The 20,815-nt window shown below is 46.7% G+C and overlaps 1 protein-coding gene across 5 annotated transcripts in view; it reads right to left on the bottom strand.

The window, feature by feature from the left end:
- The window catches only part of CHD2 (chromodomain helicase DNA binding protein 2), a 66,883-nt gene that overhangs the window by 13,116 nt on the left and 32,952 nt on the right, over positions 1-20,815 (bottom strand). For all 5 annotated transcript variants that reach the window (XM_083411781.1, XM_083411780.1, XM_083411782.1 and 2 more), the window contains 18 exons: positions 20,636-20,736; positions 20,327-20,371; positions 20,013-20,188; positions 19,237-19,361; positions 16,859-17,075; positions 15,754-15,843; positions 14,479-14,669; positions 13,052-13,240; positions 11,788-11,950; positions 10,540-10,692; positions 9,324-9,395; positions 8,412-8,561; positions 7,061-7,209; positions 6,803-6,899; positions 3,038-3,130; positions 2,349-2,522; positions 1,148-1,323; positions 710-751 (listed from right to left, as the gene is read on the bottom strand). In XM_083411781.1, coding sequence (XP_083267907.1) covers positions 710-751; positions 1,148-1,323; positions 2,349-2,522; positions 3,038-3,130; positions 6,803-6,899; positions 7,061-7,209; positions 8,412-8,561; positions 9,324-9,395; positions 10,540-10,692; positions 11,788-11,950; positions 13,052-13,240; positions 14,479-14,669; positions 15,754-15,843; positions 16,859-17,075; positions 19,237-19,361; positions 20,013-20,188; positions 20,327-20,371; positions 20,636-20,736 — 2,403 coding nt within the window. The remainder of the gene's footprint in view (positions 1-709; positions 752-1,147; positions 1,324-2,348; positions 2,523-3,037; positions 3,131-6,802; positions 6,900-7,060; positions 7,210-8,411; positions 8,562-9,323; positions 9,396-10,539; positions 10,693-11,787; positions 11,951-13,051; positions 13,241-14,478; positions 14,670-15,753; positions 15,844-16,858; positions 17,076-19,236; positions 19,362-20,012; positions 20,189-20,326; positions 20,372-20,635; positions 20,737-20,815) is intronic.

Here is a 20,815-nt window from a genome sequence, read left to right on the forward strand (position 1 = left end):
TTAAATCGCATCTCTTTAATTTGACTTATATACTGAATATGCTCCGGGTATCATTCTGCTATGGTTTGTATCATGTGTTAGTCTGTACCACATGTCTATTGATAAATCAATAAAAACGAAATAATAAAATGAAATACCACATCCTACAGCCTTCCCCCAAAGAATCCTGGGGGCTGTAGTTTGTTAAGGGTGCGGAGGGTTGTGAGGAGACCCCCATTCTCACCACAGTGTGACAATTCCCAGAGTGGTTTAAAGAATCAATCCTTCTTCGCAGGGAACTCTGGGAATTACCCTCCTTAGTGTGGTATGTCTGCCTCCATCATTATCAACTTTCAGGGAGAATTTGAAAACTATCCAGTCTATCCAAAAATTGGTGGCCCACAAATGTTATGGCAACCTCAAGATCATTGGATGGAAGACTGTTTTTAAATTGCAATTGCTGCTGTTTATAATTTTTTTATAAAAATATGCTATATCGTAAAAAAAGGCGACGTATAAGAAAATAAAAAATGAATGCTTCTAATTGTTTTAACATGTTTTTAAATTGTTTTTAGAATATTTTAATCTGTTTTGTAATGTTTTTGCTTTAAAAATGTATTGTTTGCTGCCCTGGGCTTCGCCGGGAGGAAAGCCATGATGAAAAACCCAGTAAAATAAAAAACAGTAACAGTAATCCCTGGCACCCCCAACTAAATAGATCAGCACTTACCGTTCCAGGGGAACGCCAAACTTTTTGTAGGCCTTGATAAACCTGCGGGATTCAAACAAAAGAATGGGGCAACAGCTGTCAGAAGAATTCCAGCAAGTGCATTCCTACTTGAATAAACTTGTTCTGCGGAGCTGGTCACCTAACTATTGCAAAAGGCACTCAGGGATCCTGCTAACTCCAGCTCCCAAATCATGACTGTGCCACCATCCCAAGAGTACCACAATCTCCCTGGAATTCCAAGGATTATCACAAAACTTTGCTGGGCTGCGTGGGGGGAAAATAGCTGCCAGGTATATAAAGTAATTCTGGATTGTAAAAAAGGGGAGGGCTTTTTCGCTTAAATGAAAATGAGCTTAAGACATATCGGAGCCTGCTCAAGACTCCTGGGCAGGGGGAGGAATAAATGCAGATAAAACCCCATCAGGCATCAGTGCTGACCTCCTGATTTCCGTGTCTGTGAAGCCTTCCACCATGTCCTTCCGGACGCTGCGGGGCCGCCCTCTTCGTTTGGGTCTTTTATCATCGTCTGAGTCCTCCGTCTCGCTCTCCGAGCCGGACGACCCCTGCAGCTTTTTCTTCATCTCAACATCCGAATCGCTGTCATTGGCCTGAGCCTATGGGGGCAGAAAGGACAACAGATCAGCCAGGCTAGCTCTCATCACTTCAGGATGCCCCAGATATTTTGGCAGAGGAGGAGGGTGAAAGGCTTCCAGTGTCCTGCTGGAGCTTTGATTTGCTGGCTATTGCCTATAAAAGCAGACCTACTTGTTCAGGAAGGGCCATTGTTCAGTGGTAAGCATCTGCTTGCATGAGGAAGGCCCCGGGTTTGAGACCAGCTAGGGCTGGGACTGCCCCCTGCCTGAAAGCCTTGAGAGCTGGTACCAGTGTAGAAAATACTGAGCTAGATGAGCCAATGGTCTGACTCAGTTTAAGGCTGCTATTCCTTAAAGGCACGGGACCACAACTCAGTGGTAAAGCATCTGCTTTGCAGGCAGAAAGCCCCAGGTGCAATCCCCAGCATCTCTAGGCAAGGCTGGGAGAGATCAGTCTGAAGCCCTGGAGAGCAGCCACCAGCCAGAGTAGGTGATACTGAGCTTGATGGTCTGGCTCAATGTAAGTCAGCCTCCTATGTTCCTTCCCAACGAGGGGCCATGCTTTGCATTTCAAAAAGCAGATTGTGCAAGAGGGGAAGCTGAAATCTGCAAGGGACCCGTTTAACCTATTTTGCAGTCTCCAGTCCTGCATTGCCCTCTCTCACACCTCCTAAGCCCAGTCTCCGACGTCCCCAACTTCCTAAATTTATAATGTAAACCCTTTGGGGGCAATCACCTGCCTTTGCTTACATCTCCCTATCAAGTGCCCCACATTGTTAAGAGGAAATAATAAATGCCGTATGTCCCTCACTGAAGCAGCAGGCTCTGTGTGAATGCCTTAAATGTAGAAAAGAAGAGCATTGCTGCACTCAGCTCCTGCATGCGGGATTCCCAAAGGCACCCGAGTGGCTGCAGGGGGACTAGATGGACTTTTGGCCTGAATGAGTTGAGCTCTTCTTACATTTTTAGCTGACAAGAGCTGTTGGGACATGGCAGTGGTTGGTCTGGGTTCAACTTGAGGAGGACACGCCCTGCCCTGGCCATACCTTTTTAGCCGAGCTGCGGATTCTGGGAAGCATGTAGATCTCCTCTAGTTCCTTCTGCCGCTCCTCCTCCTCCACCTTCTTCCTCTGCTCCTCCGGGATGATATCGTCCCAGTCCTTATGAGACTTCTCCTCAACCTCGGCTTCCTCCTCCTCCATCGTTGCAAAGTTGGCCACCTACAAAGGATAAAACACGTGCCAGGTTTCATTCCTCATCACCAGGTTAAAAAATATTTCGAACCAATCCCATGGCCTGTGTGTGTGTGTGTCTCTCTCCTCACAATGACACCGTATGAGAAGGAACCCGCTAAGACGAAGGGAAACTGAGGCTGCGAGTGCATGCCTTCTCCAAGGCCACCGGGACCGTGAAGGAATTTGAACCCGGGTCACAATCATGAGTGTCTGCAGGAATTTTTCCGGAGTGAGGTGGGGATGAAGTTTGGACACAATTGCTCTACTGCCACTGGCAAAATTATCTGCCATCTGTGCTGGTACTTCTTGTAAGATCTGAAACCATCACATCTTCACAGGGTTGGTCATATTCCACTCCTGGGCTCCTATTTGAGAATGCTCTCATTTCATTTTTAAATTGTCTTATCCTCTGCCCCTGGGTTCCTTGGGGAGGAAGGCTGAAATATAATAACTGAAAACATGCCAACGTTGCTTTATGCTCCACCCACATAGGTCCATACCTTGAACTGAGACAGAAGTTCATCTGTGGCGCTTGTGGATGCTTCGTTCTCTCGGGTTTCGGCCAAGCGCAAAATTTCCTCGATGTCCATTTCCTGGAAAGGTTGGGGAAGACAGGAGGGAATCACAGCCCGTTAGAGAGAATCTGCAATACCCGAATATTGAGTAAGAATGAACTCAGTGGGGTGGGATGTGGGAGAAGTGTGCTCAGTGCTTTAGAGAAGACGGAAGGAGACTGCATAGCGTTGTCCAGCATTTCCCAAACTTTCTAAAAGCAAAGACACCTGGTTTTTTGCTCCTTTCAAAAGTACATTCGTACCTTGGTTCTCGAACAGAATGTGTTCCAGGAGTCCGTTTGACTCCCGGTACTGTTCGAAAACCAAGGCACGACTTCCGGTTGGCTGCAGAAGCGTCCTGCAGCCAATCGGAAGCCACACCGGACGTTCGGTTTCTGAAAATCATTCAGAAACCAGAACACTCACTTCCACTTTTTGATCATTCGGGAGCCAAAACGTACGAGTACCAAGGCGTTCGGCAACCAAGGTACGACTGTAAAGGAATGTGCCCCTTTCAACACCAAAATTAAGATTCACAACAAATAATTTTCTGCACTGCTCACAGAGCAACTACTGCTAAGGCCCCAAATATCTGAAAAGTTGTCTCCATCCCTGCCTACAGGCCCTCCCAGGCTACTGGCAGAGGAGTACCTAAGTGTCGCTCCGTCACCTTCAGAAGTGTTGGCAGTTGTAGCCCGGGAGAGGGATTTCTCTGTGATGGCCCCTCAGTTCTAGAACTCCCTCCCCACAATGCCTGACATCATTGTTCCACAGCTTCCACCCAGTGCTGAAGACACACCTCTTTTACCCTGACCCTTGGAAGTTAAGGTACAGTGGTACCTCGGGTTACATACGCTTCAGGTTACAGACTCCGCTAACCCAGAAATATTGCTTCAGGTTAAGAACTTTGCTTCAGGATGAGAACAGAAATTGTGCTCTGGTGGCGCAGCAGCAGCAGGAGGCCCCATTAGCTAAAGTGGTGCTTCAGGTTAAGAACAGTTTCAGGTTAAGTACAGACCACTGGAACGAATTAAGTATTTAACCCGAGGTACCACCTTATTTTGTTTTGGCGGATCCACTTCCTTTTGTTGAATTTAAAGTCCCCTGTTCCATTTATAATGGTCTTGCTAGTTTTACAATCATAAAGTGATTCATTTGATTTTATAACTGTATTATAATATCATCGTAACCTGTCCTGGGACCTTGGGGTGAAAGGGGTAGGTAAGGAATCCTATAAATGAAAGAATAAAACATGAAATCAATTTATTCCTTGTGGGACACTAGCTTGGGAACTGGTATGGGTTGTTCACCTCTGCTGGTATCATAGAAACATACAAGCTTGTATCAAAAATTAATCCTGCTCAGAGTGTTGTTGTTGTTGTTGTTTAGTCGTTTAGTTGTGTCCGACTCTTCGTGACCCCATGGACCAGAGCACGCCAGGCACTCCTGTCTTCCACTGCCTCCCGCAGTTTGGTCAAACACATGCTGGTAGCTTCAAGAACACTATCCAACCATCTCGTCCTCTTGTCATCCCCTTCTCCTTCTGCCCTCCATCTTTCCCAACATCAGGGTCTTTTCCAGGGAGTCTTCTCTTCTCATGAGGTGGCCACAGTATTGGAGCCTCAGCTTCACAACCTGTCCTTCCAGTGAGCACTCAGGGCTGATTTCCTTCAGAATGGAGAGGTTTGATCTTCTTGCAGTCCATGGGACTCTCAAGAGTCTCCTCCAGCACCATAATTCAAAAGCATCAATTCTTTGGCGATCAGCCTTCTTTATGCTCCAGCTTTCACTTCCATACATCACTACTGGGAAAACCATAGCTTTTACTATACAGACCTTTGTTGGCAAGGTGATGTCTCTACTTTTTAAGATGCTGTCTAGGTTTGTCATTGCTTTTCTCCCAAGAAGCAGGCATCTTTTAATTTCATGACTGCTGTCACCATCTGCAGTGATCATGGAGCCCAAGAAAGTAAAATCTCTCACTGCCTCCATCTCTTCCCCTTCTATTTGCCAGGAGGTGATGGGACCAGTGGCCATGATCTTCGTTTTTTTAATGTTGAGTTTCAGACCATATTTTGCGCTCTCCTCTTTCACCCTCAATAAAAGGTTCATTAATTCCTTCTCACTTTCTGCCACCAAGGTTGTGTCATCTGCATATCTGAGGTTGTTGATATTTCTTCCGGCAATCTTAATTCCGGCTAGGGATTCATCCAGCCCAGCCTTTCGCATAATGAATTCTGCATATAAGTTGAATAAGCAGGGAGACAATATACAGCCTTGCTGTACTCCTTTCCCAATTTTGAACCAGTCAGTTGTTCCGTATCCAGTTCTAACTGTAGCTTCTTGTCCCACATAGAGATTTCTCAGGAGACAGATGAGGTGATCAGACACTCCCATTTCTTTAAGAACTTGCCATAGTTTGCTGTGGTCGACACAATCAAAGGCTTTTGCATAGTCAATGAAGCAGAAGTAGATGTCTTTCTGGAACTCTCTAGCTTTCTCCATAATCCAGCGCATGTTTGCAATTTGGTCTCTGGTTCCTCTGCCTCTTCGAAATCCAGCTTGCACTTCTGGGAGTTCTCGGTCCACATACTGCTTGAGCCTTCCTTGTAGAATTTTAAGCATAACCTTGCTAGCGTGTGAAATGAGTGCAATTGTGCGGTAGTTGGAGCATTCTTTGGCACTGCCCTTCTTTGGGATTGGGATGCAGACTGAGCTTCTCCAATCCTCTGGCCACTGCTGAGTTTTCCAAACTTGCTGGCATATTGAGTGTAGCACCTTAACAGCATCATCTTTTAAAATTTTAAATAGTTCAGCTGGAATACCATCACTTCCACTGGCCTTGTTATTTGCAGTGCTTTCTAAGGCCCATTTGACTTCACTCTCCAGGCTCAAGGTCAGCAACCACACTACTGGTGTGTACTCTTGCCACCTCTTCTTGATGTCTTCTGCTTCTGTTAGGTCCTTACCACTTTTGTCCTTTATCATGGTAAGCTTTGTACGAAATGTTCCTTTCATATCTCCAATTTTCTTGAACAGATCTCTGGTTCTTCCCATTCTGTTGTTTTCCTCTATTTCTTTGCATTGCTCGTTTAAGAAGGCCTTCTTGTCTCTCTTTGCTATTTTTTGGAAATCTGCATTCAATTTCCTGTATCTTTCACTACCTCGTATTTTGCTTGCCTTCTCTCCCCCGCTATTTGTAAGGCCTCGTTGGACAGCCACTTTGCTTTCTTGCATTTCCTTTTCATTGGGATGGTCCTGCTCAGAGTAAACCCACTGAAATTAATTAACACAACTATCTTAGCTCTAATAACTTTCATGGGTCTACTGAATACTGGTCATTGACTGTAACAATAAAGATTGATTTGATTTGATTTGATTTATGGGTCTGGTCTGGGTAGGACTACAGTGGACCCTCGGTTTTCGAACGTAATCCTTTTCAGAAGACCATACAAATTCCAAAACCGAAACTCAGTATGGAAGCCTCAAAACAGAAAACTCAATATGGAAGCAGCATTTCCGGTTCAACTTCTGAGGCGCATCTGAAAACTGAAGCATTTACTTCTGGGTTTACGGTGTTCAAAAACCGAAATGTTCGTCGACGAAGACTTTCGAAAACCAAGGTACCACTGTAGCTCTGAATACAACCTTCAGAGGGGAAACCATCTCTAACAAAGTGTGCCAACCAAAAACCCTTCCGGCTGGGTTCACCTGTGGCTCAGACTCTTCCCCTTCCAGCTCTTTGAACAGGTCTTCCGCACCGAACTTCAAGATGGCCGTCAGCTCCTCTTTGTTGAAAGGGTTTGTGCTGCAAGGGAACAAGAAGGAAGTGGACGTTGGACCTACTGGAGGGCAGCATCTCAAGGAAGGCTGATATACACCCAAGTTAGTTTGGCTGGTATACACCTAGTTAGTTTGGATCTGCAGTCCTCAAGAGAACCTGTCCCCATCCTCTCTCATTCCCCTTACTTGGATCTGCAAGAGTTGTTGTCCAGAACAGTTCGACCAGTGGTGTCCATGCGCTGTATCACCAGATGGTCTAATACCATCTTCTTCTTGGCTCTTTCGATAATCTCTTCTTCCACCGTCCCCTTGGTAACCAATCGATAAATATTCACCTGCGGGGGGGGGGGGAGGTACAGATAAAAGCTCCATTTTCCAGAGAGTCAGATACCGGTTCCTCTCTTACCCCAGAGCATGAAAGCCAACAAAAGCTTTTCTTTCTCCCGTAAATGCAACATCTTTTTAACTGAAGATGAGTGAACCTGAGGGGTCCTTCTGCTTGATGAGCTACTACTTTTCCCTGACTCCTGCCCTGCAAGCCAGAGGAGATCGAAGGAGGTGCCACACGTAAACAGCTTAGAGGTTTTGTTTCCCCTTAATGCCTTACGACTGTGGCTGCTTGTAAAGTAGAGGTCTGAACCAACTGTGGAATTACCTCTCTACAAAGGCTCCCGTCTGCACCATACATTTAAACCACTATGATACCACTTTAAATGGTTATGGCTTCCCTCAAAGTATCCTGGGAAGTGTAGTTTGGTAAGGGTGCTGAGAGTAGTTGAGAGACCCCCTACTCCAGGCATGGCCAAACTTGGCCCTCCAGCTGTTTTGGGACTACAACTCCCATCATCCCTAGCTAACAGGACCAGTGGTCAGGGATGATGGGAATTGTAGTCCCAAAACAGCTGGAGGACCAAGTTTGGCCATGCCTGCCCTATTCCCTTTACAGAGCTACAATTCCAGGGAGGTTTAACAATCAAGCCCTCTTCCCAGAAAACTCTGGGAATATAGCTCTGGGAGAGAAATAGGGGGGTCTCCCAACAAAATAATTCTTTGGGGAGAGCCACGACTGTTATTAGATGATTTTCAAATGTTTTTTATTATTATTATTGGTCTTCATATTGTTTTTAAAATACCAATAAAAAACTTCTCCATGAATCTCTCTGATCCTCTTTTAAACTTTTAGATGTCTGCCGCCCTGGGCACCCTTGAGAGAAAGGACAGGATAGAAATTCAATAATAACAATGAATAACAGCATCTTATTAAACCTCTAAAAAAACAAAAAAAGGATTCCATGACTGAAATTGGGCAGAAAATATCCCTTTCTCCTGGTGTTACCTCAAATTCTATCTTTCCGTCTCCCTCTCCACCTACGGAATGAAGAAAACAACTGGCACAGAACTAAGAGGTAACTGTCATGTCCGAAGAAAAACAACCCAGGAAAACGGCCTGCAGGAACTTTGTGGGCGTTCCAGAATCTTAGGGGCTGCTGCCACCCATCCATGGCTGCAACATGAGAGCTTCGGCTCTTTCTCTGACCTGCTTCTTCTGCCCTATCCGGTGAGCCCGGGCCTGAGCCTGCAAGTCATTCTGAGGGTTCCAGTCCGAGTCGAAAATGACCACCGTGTCGGCAGAGGCCAAGTTAATCCCCAGGCCACCAGCTCGCGTGGACAGGAGGAAACAGAAGTCCTGAGGAGAAGAAAAAAGGGCCTCAGCGCTAAGCACATGAATCCCTGAGGCATTCCAAAGAAGTGATATGCAATACAATAACCACATAGACACACATATTCCTTTGGAGGGAAAACCTTTGAGGAACTAGAGGGAAGATTTCTGCACAGAGATGTTTCTGATAAGAGGCTGAAAATGAGATCTGGTAGGCTAGCCAGGGACAAAGCTTGGATAGAAAGGAAAAGTTTCAATCCCCCAAAAAACTTTTTGCAGAATGTTTGCAACGATATGCCCTTTCTTTTTTTCTTTTAATTTTTTAAATTCAGCTTTACAATATACATTTGAATTTAAGCATTAATCATAATAATAAGATTCCCTGAACCCTTAGGCTTCCCTCCATCCCTCCATGATTTCCACTGTCAAACTTTTTTTTTATTGCATCTTATAGATTATCCATTTAGCTTAAAAATCCATTTTTACATTAGTTTTTCATACATTACAAGTGTTACTATAATCCTGCCAAAGTTTTTAGTCGTTTACAGTGTTCTCTTCGATAACGTATAAATCGCCCCCATTCCTTGTTAAAGTTTCTATCTTCTTGGTTTCTGATATTCCCGGTCATTTTCGCCATTTCGGTGTAATCCACCATCTTTATCAGCGACGAATGGCTGATAAAGATGATAAACACGACATGCCCTTTCTTGTGGTACTCGCTGCCTCCCCTCAGAAGACCTCGCCAGCTGCTGCCCTCCCTCTGAATGGGCAGGTCACAATGATCATTACCTCTGAGCCGTCAGCATTGAAGTGATCCAGCGCCTGCTTTCGGATCTCGCCTTTGATTGAGCCGTCCAGGCGCTGCAAAGAACAACAGTGATTGAATCAAAGGACACTGGTGGAATCACTGCTTTTGCACACTTACACACACTCACACAAAAACAAACAATACCCTGGGTACTGCTGCAGTGGATGGTTCAGAAACTCAAATCCCTGTCCAGCTTCTACCAGCTTGGAGGAAGGCAACACTTTAAAAATAACAGTGATTAAAAATAACCTTGTTGCCGCAGGGGACGGTGCCCGGGAAGCCTCAACAGGCACCAGGTGACTCCGCAGCTCCCATTACAAGCCCTGAGCCAGGAACTGCTTGTGGAAGCGCTTATTAAAAAAAAAAAATACATGAGGAGGCATAAGACACAAGAGGCCACGTGGAAAGGGGAAAGCTCAGTGGCAGATTTCAGTTCAGAGGGTCCCATATGGATATAAGAAGAGCCCTTCTGGATCAGGCAAATGGCCCATCTAGTCCAGCATCCTGTTCTTACAGAGGCCAACCAGATGGCTGTGGGAAGCAGGACCCAAGGCCAAGAGAACTCTCCGCCCTGTGGCTTCTGGTATTCAGAAGCATTACTGCCTCTCACCATGGAAGCAGAGAACAGCTCTTGCAATTAGTAGTCATTGATAGCCTTCTCCTCCATGCATTTGCCCAATCCTCTTTTAAAGCCATCTGATCACTGCCTCCAGTGGGAGTGAGTTCCATAGTTTGATGATGTGCTGTATGAAGAATGACTTCCTTCTATCCACCCTGAATATCCCATCATTCGGCTTCACTGGATGAAGTCCCATGCCAAACCAGCAAATGTCTCCAGTTAAAAAGTACTTTTCCTGGGCTGAGATGTACCCCCTGAACACTGTAAGGACTAGAAACTTGCTCGCTTTAAAATAAAAGCCGAGATTCTCAGGAAACCGAACTACACTGTTTCTGTATGCCCACAGTATCTTGACATCAAAGGGAAGTCCTCTGCAGACTTATGTGTGATGCATAAGGAGTGCACGGGTTCTTTGGGGAGGAAGGGTGGGGTATAAATTCAATAATAAAAACACAAAATGCATCATCCCCTCCTTTTCTTCCCATACACCTTTGGTTTCCACATCTGAAGCTTATCTAAGACCGTCTCCTTTGAACCAACCAAACAGCTCGTGCCTGTTTCACCCATGGCAGCCTCACCTGGAAAGGGTAGTGCTTGATGGCCAGATACTCTGCCAAGATGTCCAGCATTCTCACCATCTGGGAGAAGATGAGGACTCGGTTGCCCCTCTCGCGCAGCCTGCTCAGGAGTTTGTCCAGGAGGATGAGCTTCCCGCTGCTCCTGATTAAAGACTGAAGGGGACATGGTGGTCATTTGCAAATGGCGCTTCCAACCTGGACTGAGCCCTACAAATCAGGAAGATCCCTCGTTTGAATCTCGCCTAGTCAGCTGTGAACTGACATAGGGGGATTTAGGCAAGCCGATCTGTCTTAGCCTCAGTGTCTCCATCTGTAATATGGGTGACAATGCTGCTGGCTTAACTTACAGCAGGGGTGGAGAACTTAAGAGCCAAGGGCCAAGTAAGAAAATTTATGTGGCCCTTAGGGACTTGCCCCAGGCCACAGACCTCACATATCCTGCTCAAGTACTTCTGCATGGCCGGAAAGCATTCTTGCACTGTGATTCTGCTTGCCTGGGTGAAGAAATTAGGTGTGAGGAAACCTCTGGGTCGTGTGGGGCTACTGGAATGTAGCCTAACAGAGCCTTACGGAGCTCTCCCATGGATTACAGCTAGACAATGCATGTGAAGGATTTCAAACACTTAAAACTGCTATACAAGTGTTACACATCTGAACACATTTAACACAGCAGATGTCCAGAAGCAGTGTGCAATGGGGAATATAAGAAGGGCCTACTGGATCAGGCCAATGGGCCATTTTGTCCAGCATCCTGTTCTCAGATTGCCTGTGGGAAACCGTCAACCAGGATTCAAGTGCAAGAACACTCTCTCCACCTGTGGTAAGAAGCATGACGCCCAAGCATAGCCGCTATGGCTAGTACCACTGATAAGTCTACTCCTCCATGGATTTGCCCAGTCCTCTCTTAAAGCCATCCAAGTTGGTGACCATGCTGTGGGAGGGAGTTCCACAGTTTAACTATATGCTGCATATTGTATAAACATCTATCGTGTTGCCGCTTACTTGTCTTTAAGCTGGGGAAAAAAGTCCCAAATGTGACTATCTTTCCTCATAGTGGAAAGTTGCTCCACGCCCTTGACCATTTGGTTTCCCCTTTTCTGACCCTTCTCCAACTCTGCAAGACATTGCTGCAGTGAAGCGGCTGTGCAGCAGCATTCTGAATGCAGCCGCGCCACAGCTTATGTAACCAGCACATGGGCCAATGTGCTCCCTCCTTGCTGTCCCCCTCCCTCCCTCCACGTTACCCACCAGCAGCAGCTCCTGCCTGTTCTCCCTCTCGTTCTCCTCGGGGGCCTTGATTAGATAGCAATGGTTGCAACACTTCTTCAGCTCCATCACGATGTTCAGGAAGCCGGACGTGCTCCCGCGCGTGCCTTTAGAGAGCGCTTTGTAGTTGCGTGTTAAAATCCACCTGCAGGGCAAGCCGGGAACGGGGCGTCAGGAGACATGAACTCCCAACTGTGTTACTTCCAAGGGGACTTGGGGAGACGATCCTAACCAAGTGGGTGTGCTGCAAGTTCACAGAGACTGAGCACAAGGGAAGTAAGGAATTCATATGTGAGCATGGGTCCTGAATTCAGCCACAATTGTAGCGATCATGCTCAAAGCAAAGGTATCACCAGGAGGTTTGCAGAAGTACAAAAGATAATATTTAGGAGGAAAACCCTCAAGGTATTTGAGGTGGCGGGAGGCCCCTCCAAATGAGAACTATGAAAACAGAGAAAGTGCCACGAACACAGAAATTTGATGGGAGGATAGAAGGGGGGCAGGGGAGAATGGAATGGAGTATCCTGGACAAGGTTGTGGCTGACCGGGCAAACTCCATACTGCTGCATTTTGCAGCAGATTTCACTTATAACTATGAAAGGCATTCCCTGCTTCCTAATGGTCCTGGAATTTAAGGACATCCACAATGCAGCTTTTGCCACTTGCAATTTAAACAGCCTGACGTGCAAACCCCGTGTCTTCTAGAAAATGGAGGGCCTCATTGGTTCTGAATTAAAACTCAGAGGCCACTTGTAAAGCTGAAAGGGTGTTTGTGCTTCTGTCAACCGGCTGCCCTTCAGACAGTTTGAACCACAGGTGGCTGAAGCTGGTGGAACTTGTGGCCCAAACATCTAGAGGGTGACCAGGCTGGCAAAGAGGATGCCAGGAGCAAAAACTACTACTATTGGAGGAACCTGCCTCCTGTGCCCTTACACGAGTCACTGGCCCAGATAGGACTCTGGCAGTGACTCATGCAGAGATGCAACAGGGAACCTCCTGCGGGTAGCTAATCTACTCTATCTTTGCATCTGGAGGGAAACAAATACTCCAAATCACATGCAGAGATGGGGAAAGGATAAATCACACAGAGATACATCAGGCAACCTCTTCGGGTTGTGGGGTGATATTGGGGGTAACAGGGGCCCTTATCTAATAACCTTATTCCCCATGGTGCATTGAGGCGTACTGAGAATCTTTCTTACAGCACAGCCTCTGGGAAGTCCTGGCCATGACACCAGGCACCTACTTGTAATACTGTTTCTGCAAGGCAGACATCTCCACCCGCAGGATCTGTTCCACTTTGGCAGGGAGGGACTTCTCCACGTCCTTCTTCACTCTGCGCAGGAGGAATGGCTCCAAGACTTTGTGGAGGCTCTGGTAGCCGTTCTCGCGCCCTTTCCCATGGTCGTCTTCAAAATCTTCCCACAACTCAAACCTGACAGTGAGAACAGGGCACAAAAAAGGGACGGTGAAGATGAGCTGGCAGGACTCCCTCTTCCTCCTCTTTCTGACCCACCCACCCTCAAAAAATATCAAAGGCTACCCAAATTCTGCACTAGTTTGCAGGTTCAGAACAGAATTGCTTTCAAAGCCATCTGCAGCAGATTCTCACTTTGTGTTGGCAAGGAAGGAAAGAGGCTGCAGGGTGAAGATGAAAGGGGCAGGTGCTGGGCATCCTCCCCGAGTCTGCACACTCACATATATGCACACTTGTACTCACAGGCACACACACTTGGATTCACACTCACCTGGGCACATGCTCACACAAACACCCATGTCCATGCATGCATTCACACTCAGCCACAAACTCCTATGCCATTTTCTGTGCTTGGAAGAACTGGAGCTCTGTTGAGTACATTTGCATCTCTCTCTTTTTTTATCTTATTCTCTATTTTTCTTCTGCTGCTAATCATGGGGGGCAAGGGGCAAGGAGCTCTGTACAGAGCTCCCTGCCCAGGCACTGGCAATGTCCTTTCAAGCCAACGCTTTCTGCATTAAGGACTAGAAGCATGCAAGTACGTTTACGAGCACAATTCAAAGTGTTGGTGCTGACCTTTAAAGCCCTAAACTGCCTCGGTCCAGTATATCTGAAGGAGCATCTCCACCCCCACCATTCTGCCCAGACACTGAGGTCCAGCGCCGAAGGCCTTCTGGCAGTTCCCTCACTACAAGAAGCCGAGTTACAGGGAACCAGGCAGAGGGCCTTCTTGGTAGTGGCACCCACCCTGTGGAACAACCTCCCACCAGATGTCAAAGAGAACAACAACTACCAGACTTTTAGAAGACATCTGAAGGCAGTCGTGTTTAGGGAAGCTTTTAAGGTTTGATGCATTACTGTATTTAAATATTTTGTTGGAAGCCGCCCAGAGTGGCTGAGGAAGCCCAGCCAGATGGACGGGGTATAAATAATGAGAAAATTATTATTATTACTATTATTATTTTCACTTTTGACCATAGGGTCTAGAAGCCCTTTCCAAAAAGGGAACAAAGGAAGGAAGGCTTAAGAGACTGCTCAGAATACCTATTCCTGCACTTTTGGTGGCTCCCTCTGCAACATCTCATAACACCCCCACAGCTTCTTCCAAACTCTCATGCTCCTACCGCTCTGCGCCCTTTGTGCTCCATTTGCCCTGGAGGCAGGTGTAACTTTTGATGCATAGTAAGGAGACTTACTTCTCCGGCATGATAAAATGCAGCAGGGACCAGAGCTCTTTGAGAGAATTCTGAAGGGGCGTCCCAGTGATGAGCAGCCGGTGGTTCGACTTGAAGTCGATCAACGTCTTGTACAGCAAGGAGTCGTCGTTCTTCAAGCGATGCGCTTCGTCCACACCCAAGAAGGCCCAGTTAATGCTCCCCAGAACGGTCTAGAGCAACACATCAACAAGGTCTTTTTCAAACCTACTAGCTCTTCTGGCAAGCTCTTTTCTACATCTGCCAAAGGAACTCTGCACAGAAAATCGCAGGCCCCATCTCCATTTAAAGCACTATGATACCACTTTAAACAGCCACAGCTTCCCCCCAAAGAATCATGGGAGCTGTAGTTCGTGCTGAGAATTGTGAGGCAACCCCTACTATCCTCACAGAGCTACAATTTCCAGAACGGTTTAACCATCAGTCACTCTTCCTGATTGTTTAAAGGGATAGGATACTGCTTTATAATGCAGGTGGGGCCACAGTGTGTTGCAGAAGTTTCTGGGGGAAGTTCTAGGCTACACACTCTGCCCACATACCAACAGCAGTTCTATCCTGCTCTGAATTGTCTACTCTGACTGGTAGCAGCTCCTTGCAGTCTTGGGCAGAAGGAGAACTTCCCCATCCCCTGCAACAAGCTTGTTGCAGGAACTGAGCTGGGGGTTTTCTGCACGTAACTCATCTGCTCTGCCGCTGAGACCTGGCCCCCTTCCCATTTCAGGGAAGCTGGATACCCTCAAGCACATGAGCACTCTCTCCCCTTCCAGCATACTCAGAACTGTACTGCCTCAGACGGCAGCAGCAGAGCAGAGCCATCGTGGCTGGCTGCCTTATCCTCCATGTCTGAATGGCAACTTCAGAGCAGGGCAAAACTTAAGTGCTGTGTCTCTGGGAGCAAGGAGGAGATCTATGGCTACCTCATGGTGCCTTGAGGGACACAAAGCAAGCAAGTCGCTTTGTACAGAGGGTACTTGGCCCCCCAAGTATTGCAACCCAGGAAGGAGCTGCATGGAGAGAAGGAAGCTGCGTTAACAAGTCAGAGTCCCTTGTGGCCCAGAAGACCCAGGTTAAAATCCTTGCTCCGCAATTCATTTAACATGCCCTGTTTTTAAGCTGAAGATGTACCATTGAACACAGACGTTTTGCAAGAGGAGAGCCAATGAAAACAAGGAGGAGGTTCTTGTCACCAGTGGTATACGAAGGAGTGGCCATTTCCAAGGAGAAAGACCACGGTCCTGCCCTTGTCTATGCAATCACCTTGTCCTTCAGGAGAATCTCATATGTTGTGATGAGCACGTTGAACTTCAACCGCTTGGTCTGCGCGTGGATCCACTCATACTCACGGATCTGAGGAGGAGGCAAAAGATCAAGCATGAGCTTCATTTGCAAGGCACGTTCTTAGACGGAGGTCTTTGCTAGCTCTACCCAGAGAGGCCAAGGATTGGGCCTGGGATGCAATGCAGCTGCTCCATCAGTGTGAAAGGAAAGCAGTGCTAGCATGATACCGAATTGGCCCGAATATAAGCCGCACATTTTTTCTTCCAAATTCCAACCGTGAAGTTAAAGTGCAGCTCAAATTCGTGACCTTACAAAAATGGGCTTTTATGATATCACTGCTGAAACAGACATACGGTAAAACATAACAAAAAAAATGCTTTATTGCCGGTTTGCAAGCTTGAGACTGTTGTGAAATTAACCCGTAGGGTTTTCTTCTACGTTTGCCATTTACGGGTGTGAGTGCCTGTGGAACTGTAGCAATTGAATAGCGATTTGCGATTTTAGCGATAACTTTTGCGGGTTTGCAAGATCAAAGGCTTAAAATTGGCTCGGAGTTACAATTCTACCAACCACAGCAATTTTCAGCCTGTAACCCAATTTTAAGGGAGCGGCTTATCTTCAGGTTGTTGTCTTTTTTTTCTTTTCCCCCCTTGAATTTTAAAGGTGCAGCTTATTTGCGGGTGTGGCTTATATTCAGGCCAATACGGTAGTGAGGAAAACTAATGCAATATTCCCCACATTTGAATGTATGCCAAGATTTCTAGTGGGGCTTCAGCACTTTCTTACAAATAAGAAGAATACAAATAAGGAGAAAAGAGAAATAATGATTGCACAGTCAATATAGGCTTGCCCTGGGGAGGACGATTCAACATTCACTTTGCATTACTACTTCTTCAGAAAAGCCAAACACATTGACATGAAACAGTTTGTAGTTTTTACAAAAGTAATGATCTGTTCAATGCACTGCCAGCCCAGTCCTTCAGGAATGCTGAGTTTTTTTGACCCTGTGTTTGCAAAACCCACCCCGAGATACGCTCCCATTTGCACGTTCTCTGTTAACCCAGCTTCTTGGGCTGTAGCTTACAGCGTTCCTGCTCATCTGATCTCCGATATAGACAACCACATTGATCTCCGGGGCCCAGATCTCAAACTCCCTCTGCCACGAGGTCAGCGTTGACAAGGGCACCACGATCACGAAGGGGCCGTACAGCTGGTGCTGATGGAAGAGGTAGGAGAGGAAAGAGATGGTCTGGATGGTCTTCCCTAAGCCCATCTCATCTGCCAGGATGACGCTGTTGCTCCTGAAAGGACACAGGAGAAGAGAGGAGGAAACGATCAATGCCCATGACTCACTCGTCAGCTCACATTTCCAACGCATTTCTGGTATAAGCCAGAAGGTTTATACTGCTTCTTCATGCATGCCATCCTAATCAAAACATTGTCCTACAGTGGTGCCCCGCAAGACGAATGCCTCGCAAGACGGAAAACCCGCTAGACGAAAGGGTTTTCCGTTTTGGAGGTGCTTCGCAGAACGAATTTCCTATGGGCTTGCTTCGCAAGACGAAAATGTCTTGCGAGTTCCTGCGATTTTTTTCCGCTCCCTACCCCCTTTTTCTAAGGCACTAAGCTGCTAATAGCCTTTTAGCAGCTAATCCGCTAATCCCTTAAGCCTTTAATAGCCACTAATAGCCGCTAAACCACTAATAGCGCTAATCCGCTAATCGGGTTGCTTTGCAAGACGAAAAAACCGCTAGACGAAGAGACTCGCGGAACGGATTCTTTTCGTCTTGCGAGGCACCACTGTACTTATTTTCCTCTTTTAATTCAGATTTACCATTTTCGTGGAAAATACAGAAAGGGTTTTTTGTTTTAACCCAACTCTGCAGAAACATTTCGATGAGGACAACATCGTGTGGATACCACAAGAATCTTGCACACATGAGTAGCAGCATAAAAGAATCCGAAATAAATCCACCAACTGATTCCTATTGACGGAGCCAATAGCCAGAGGAGCCATTTCTTGCTTTCCAGGAAAGGGAAAGTGGGAGGGAAGAGATTTTAGCAGGGTCATGGTGAGGCTTCCAAGACCTCCACAAAGTTATATTAAAGACTGCATTGCAAAAATGCAAAGTACCTTAAGAACATTCTTTTGGGAATAGCCTGAGTTTCTCATCAGATGAAACAGTATACAGTGGTGCCTCGCAAGACGAAAAGAATCCGTTCCGTGAGTCTCTTCGTCTAGCGGTTCGTCTTGCGAAGCAAGCCCATTAGCGGATTAGCGCTATTAGCGGTTTAGCGGCTATTAAAGGCTTAAGGGATTAGCGGATTAGCTGCTAAAAGGCTATTAGCAGCTTAGTGCTTTAGAAAAAGGGGGTGGGGAGCGGGGGAAAAAAACCCAGGAATCACAAGACATTTTCGTCTTGCGAAGCAAGCCCATAGAGAAATTCGTCCTGCGAAGCACCTCCAAAACGGAAAACCCTTTCGTCTAGCGGGTTTTCCGTCTTGCGAGGCATTCGTCTTGCGGGGCACCACTGTATTAGTATTACAGATTTGGGAGAAGAGGGCATCTCCCTTTAAGAGCATGTCTCATGCTTACTTAAAAAAAAAAAAAAACCTTTTAACAACTATATAATGTTCTCAGGAACGGTCAAAGTCTCCTTTTCTTTTCTTTTTTAAGAAAACAGATTTGCACATTTGGCAGGTACTTCTAGTTCATTTATTAATTGCTTTTTTATCCAAACGATCCTGCAAAGAGCTCAGGAAACGGCAGACACTTCCCATCCACCTCCAACAATTATATCCAAAAAAACCCCAACTCTGCTCAGTGGGCAACTATTAAAAAAAATTAAATGGGCCCCAGTCACTGAATATACAGAAGCAGTAGATTTTTCAGAAATGTACATGCTTCAGAAGGGTAATCGCAAAGGAAGCTGACTATCTAGCTCAGCATTTGTCTACATCAGGGGTGGGGGATCTTTTTCAGCTGGAGGGCCACACTCCTTCATAGCTAACCTCCCAGGTCCGCATGCCAGGGGCACAACAAAAGGTGAAGTTAAGTGGACCATAGGCATGGATAGGAACACATTCCAAATCTGGGCTTTGGGCTGTAACTCTGTGACAAAGCATTTGCTCTGCATGCAGAAGGTCCCAAGTTAAATCCATGCCATTTTCAGATAGGGTTGGGAAAGACATACACACACTGTTCTGAAACCCCCAGAGAGATGCTGCCAGTCAGTGTAGACAGCGTTGAGCTAAATGGACCAAAGGTCTGACTTAGGATAAAGCAGCCCCCCCCCTCTGTTCTGATGACAACAGAGGATGCCTGTGATTTGCAGGTGAACCACCACCACCAGCCCAGGTTGAACAACACTGGGGAAAGCCAAGGAAAAGGGTCCCGAAAAGCTTGGATTCACTCTCAAGTTCAAACCCGATCATCCCTCCAGCCAACTTCCTTTCACCTACTTGCACCACGAGTGAGCCAGCCAATTGAGGCCTTCCAGCTGGTAGTCTCGGAGCTCCAGGTTCTCACCACCAATGTAAGCTGGCTGTTTCTTCAAGGCAACGAATCGAGGCCTCTGCTTCAGCACCTGGGAAGGGAAGATAATCGACTCTTGGTCAACTGAATAAAACTGAAGGGTTGGAAAGTTGGAAAAGGCAATCAGGTTCTCCATGCAGGTTCTCCAAGTCTTGGTGCTGACCTTTAAAGCCCTAAATGGCCTCGGTCCAGTATACCTGAAGGAGCGTCTCCACCCAGACTGAGATCCAACACCGAGGGCCTGCTGGCGGTTCCCTCACTGCGAGAAGTGAAGCTACAGGGAACCAGGCAGAGGGCCTTCTTGGTAGTGGCGCCCCCCTGTGGAACGCCCTCCCATTAGTTGTCAAAGAAATTAACAACTACATGACTTTTAGAAGAAATCTGAAGGCAGCCCTGTTTAGGGAAGCTTTTAATATTCGATGAATTATTGTATTTTAATATTTTGTTGGAAGCCGCCCAGAGTGGATGGGAAAACCCAGCCAGATGGGTGGGGTATAAATAATAATAATAATTATTGTTGTTGTTATTGTTGTTGTTGTTACAAAGAGTGCATCACATAGTTGAAAGGTTCACCAACATTTACGAAGGAAAGCATATGGCTTTTCCAGCTGGCGACTATCCACTGGAGAGAAATCAAATCTATTGTGTGTGTGTGTGTGTGAACAAAACAAAGTCTAGAGAGGTAAAGGAAAAGCAGGCAAACCTTGCAATCCCGGGTGGGCATCGTTTTGGAGTTGTTCCTACTGTTGAAGCTGTCAATGCAGTGCTGGAATTTTTTGCTTATCAAGGCCTCATCCTCCCAGCTGCAATCTGCGTACGAAAGCCCCATCCACTTGCAAAGGTATTCGGGATCAGTGGAGGAGGATTTGCGGTTGTGAGCTACAGGTGTTGAAACAAAACAACAAAACAGGAAAGGCCTGGTGTCATCTTTGACAGGTGCTACCCTACACGAGGCCCCTTCTGAAAAAAACTGGCGCCGTTTGTTTCAGTGAAGCCATTAAAAGCGTTAAAAGTTACCTGGAAATTCAGACCCGGGGATTGCCGATTTGCTCGTCTTCACAGCTGTGTATCAAGAACAGAACAGCACCAATAAATACAGCGATGTGGAACTGTGAAGACCATCAAAAGAATGTAAGAAGGGCCCTGAAGATGGATCAGGCCAAAGGGGGCCCATCTGGTCCAGCACCCTGTCCTCACAGTGGCTAAAGGCATCCACTGGATGCTCAGAAGCAGGACTCTAGTGCAAGAGCACTCTCTCCCCACCTGCGACTCTGGTAACTAGCATTCAGTGGCATACTTGGGGCGAACACAGAGCTCTGGACTCACCAATCACTCTCTCCACTATCTGGTACTGTTTGTTCAACTCGGAAGCCAGCTCTTGCTGGCAGTTATAGTATTCCACATCTTCGGGAGTCACCTTTGCCAGCCTGTGCAGGAAAGAGACAGATAAAGGCCCTTTGCAGAGTGAGTGCAGGTAAAAGCTAGAACAGGAGGCTGCCAATGTGC

Source organism: Podarcis tiliguerta (assembly GCF_965153285.1).
Source record: "Podarcis tiliguerta genome assembly, chromosome: 14".
NCBI classification, from domain to species: domain Eukaryota; kingdom Metazoa; phylum Chordata; class Lepidosauria; order Squamata; family Lacertidae; genus Podarcis; species Podarcis tiliguerta.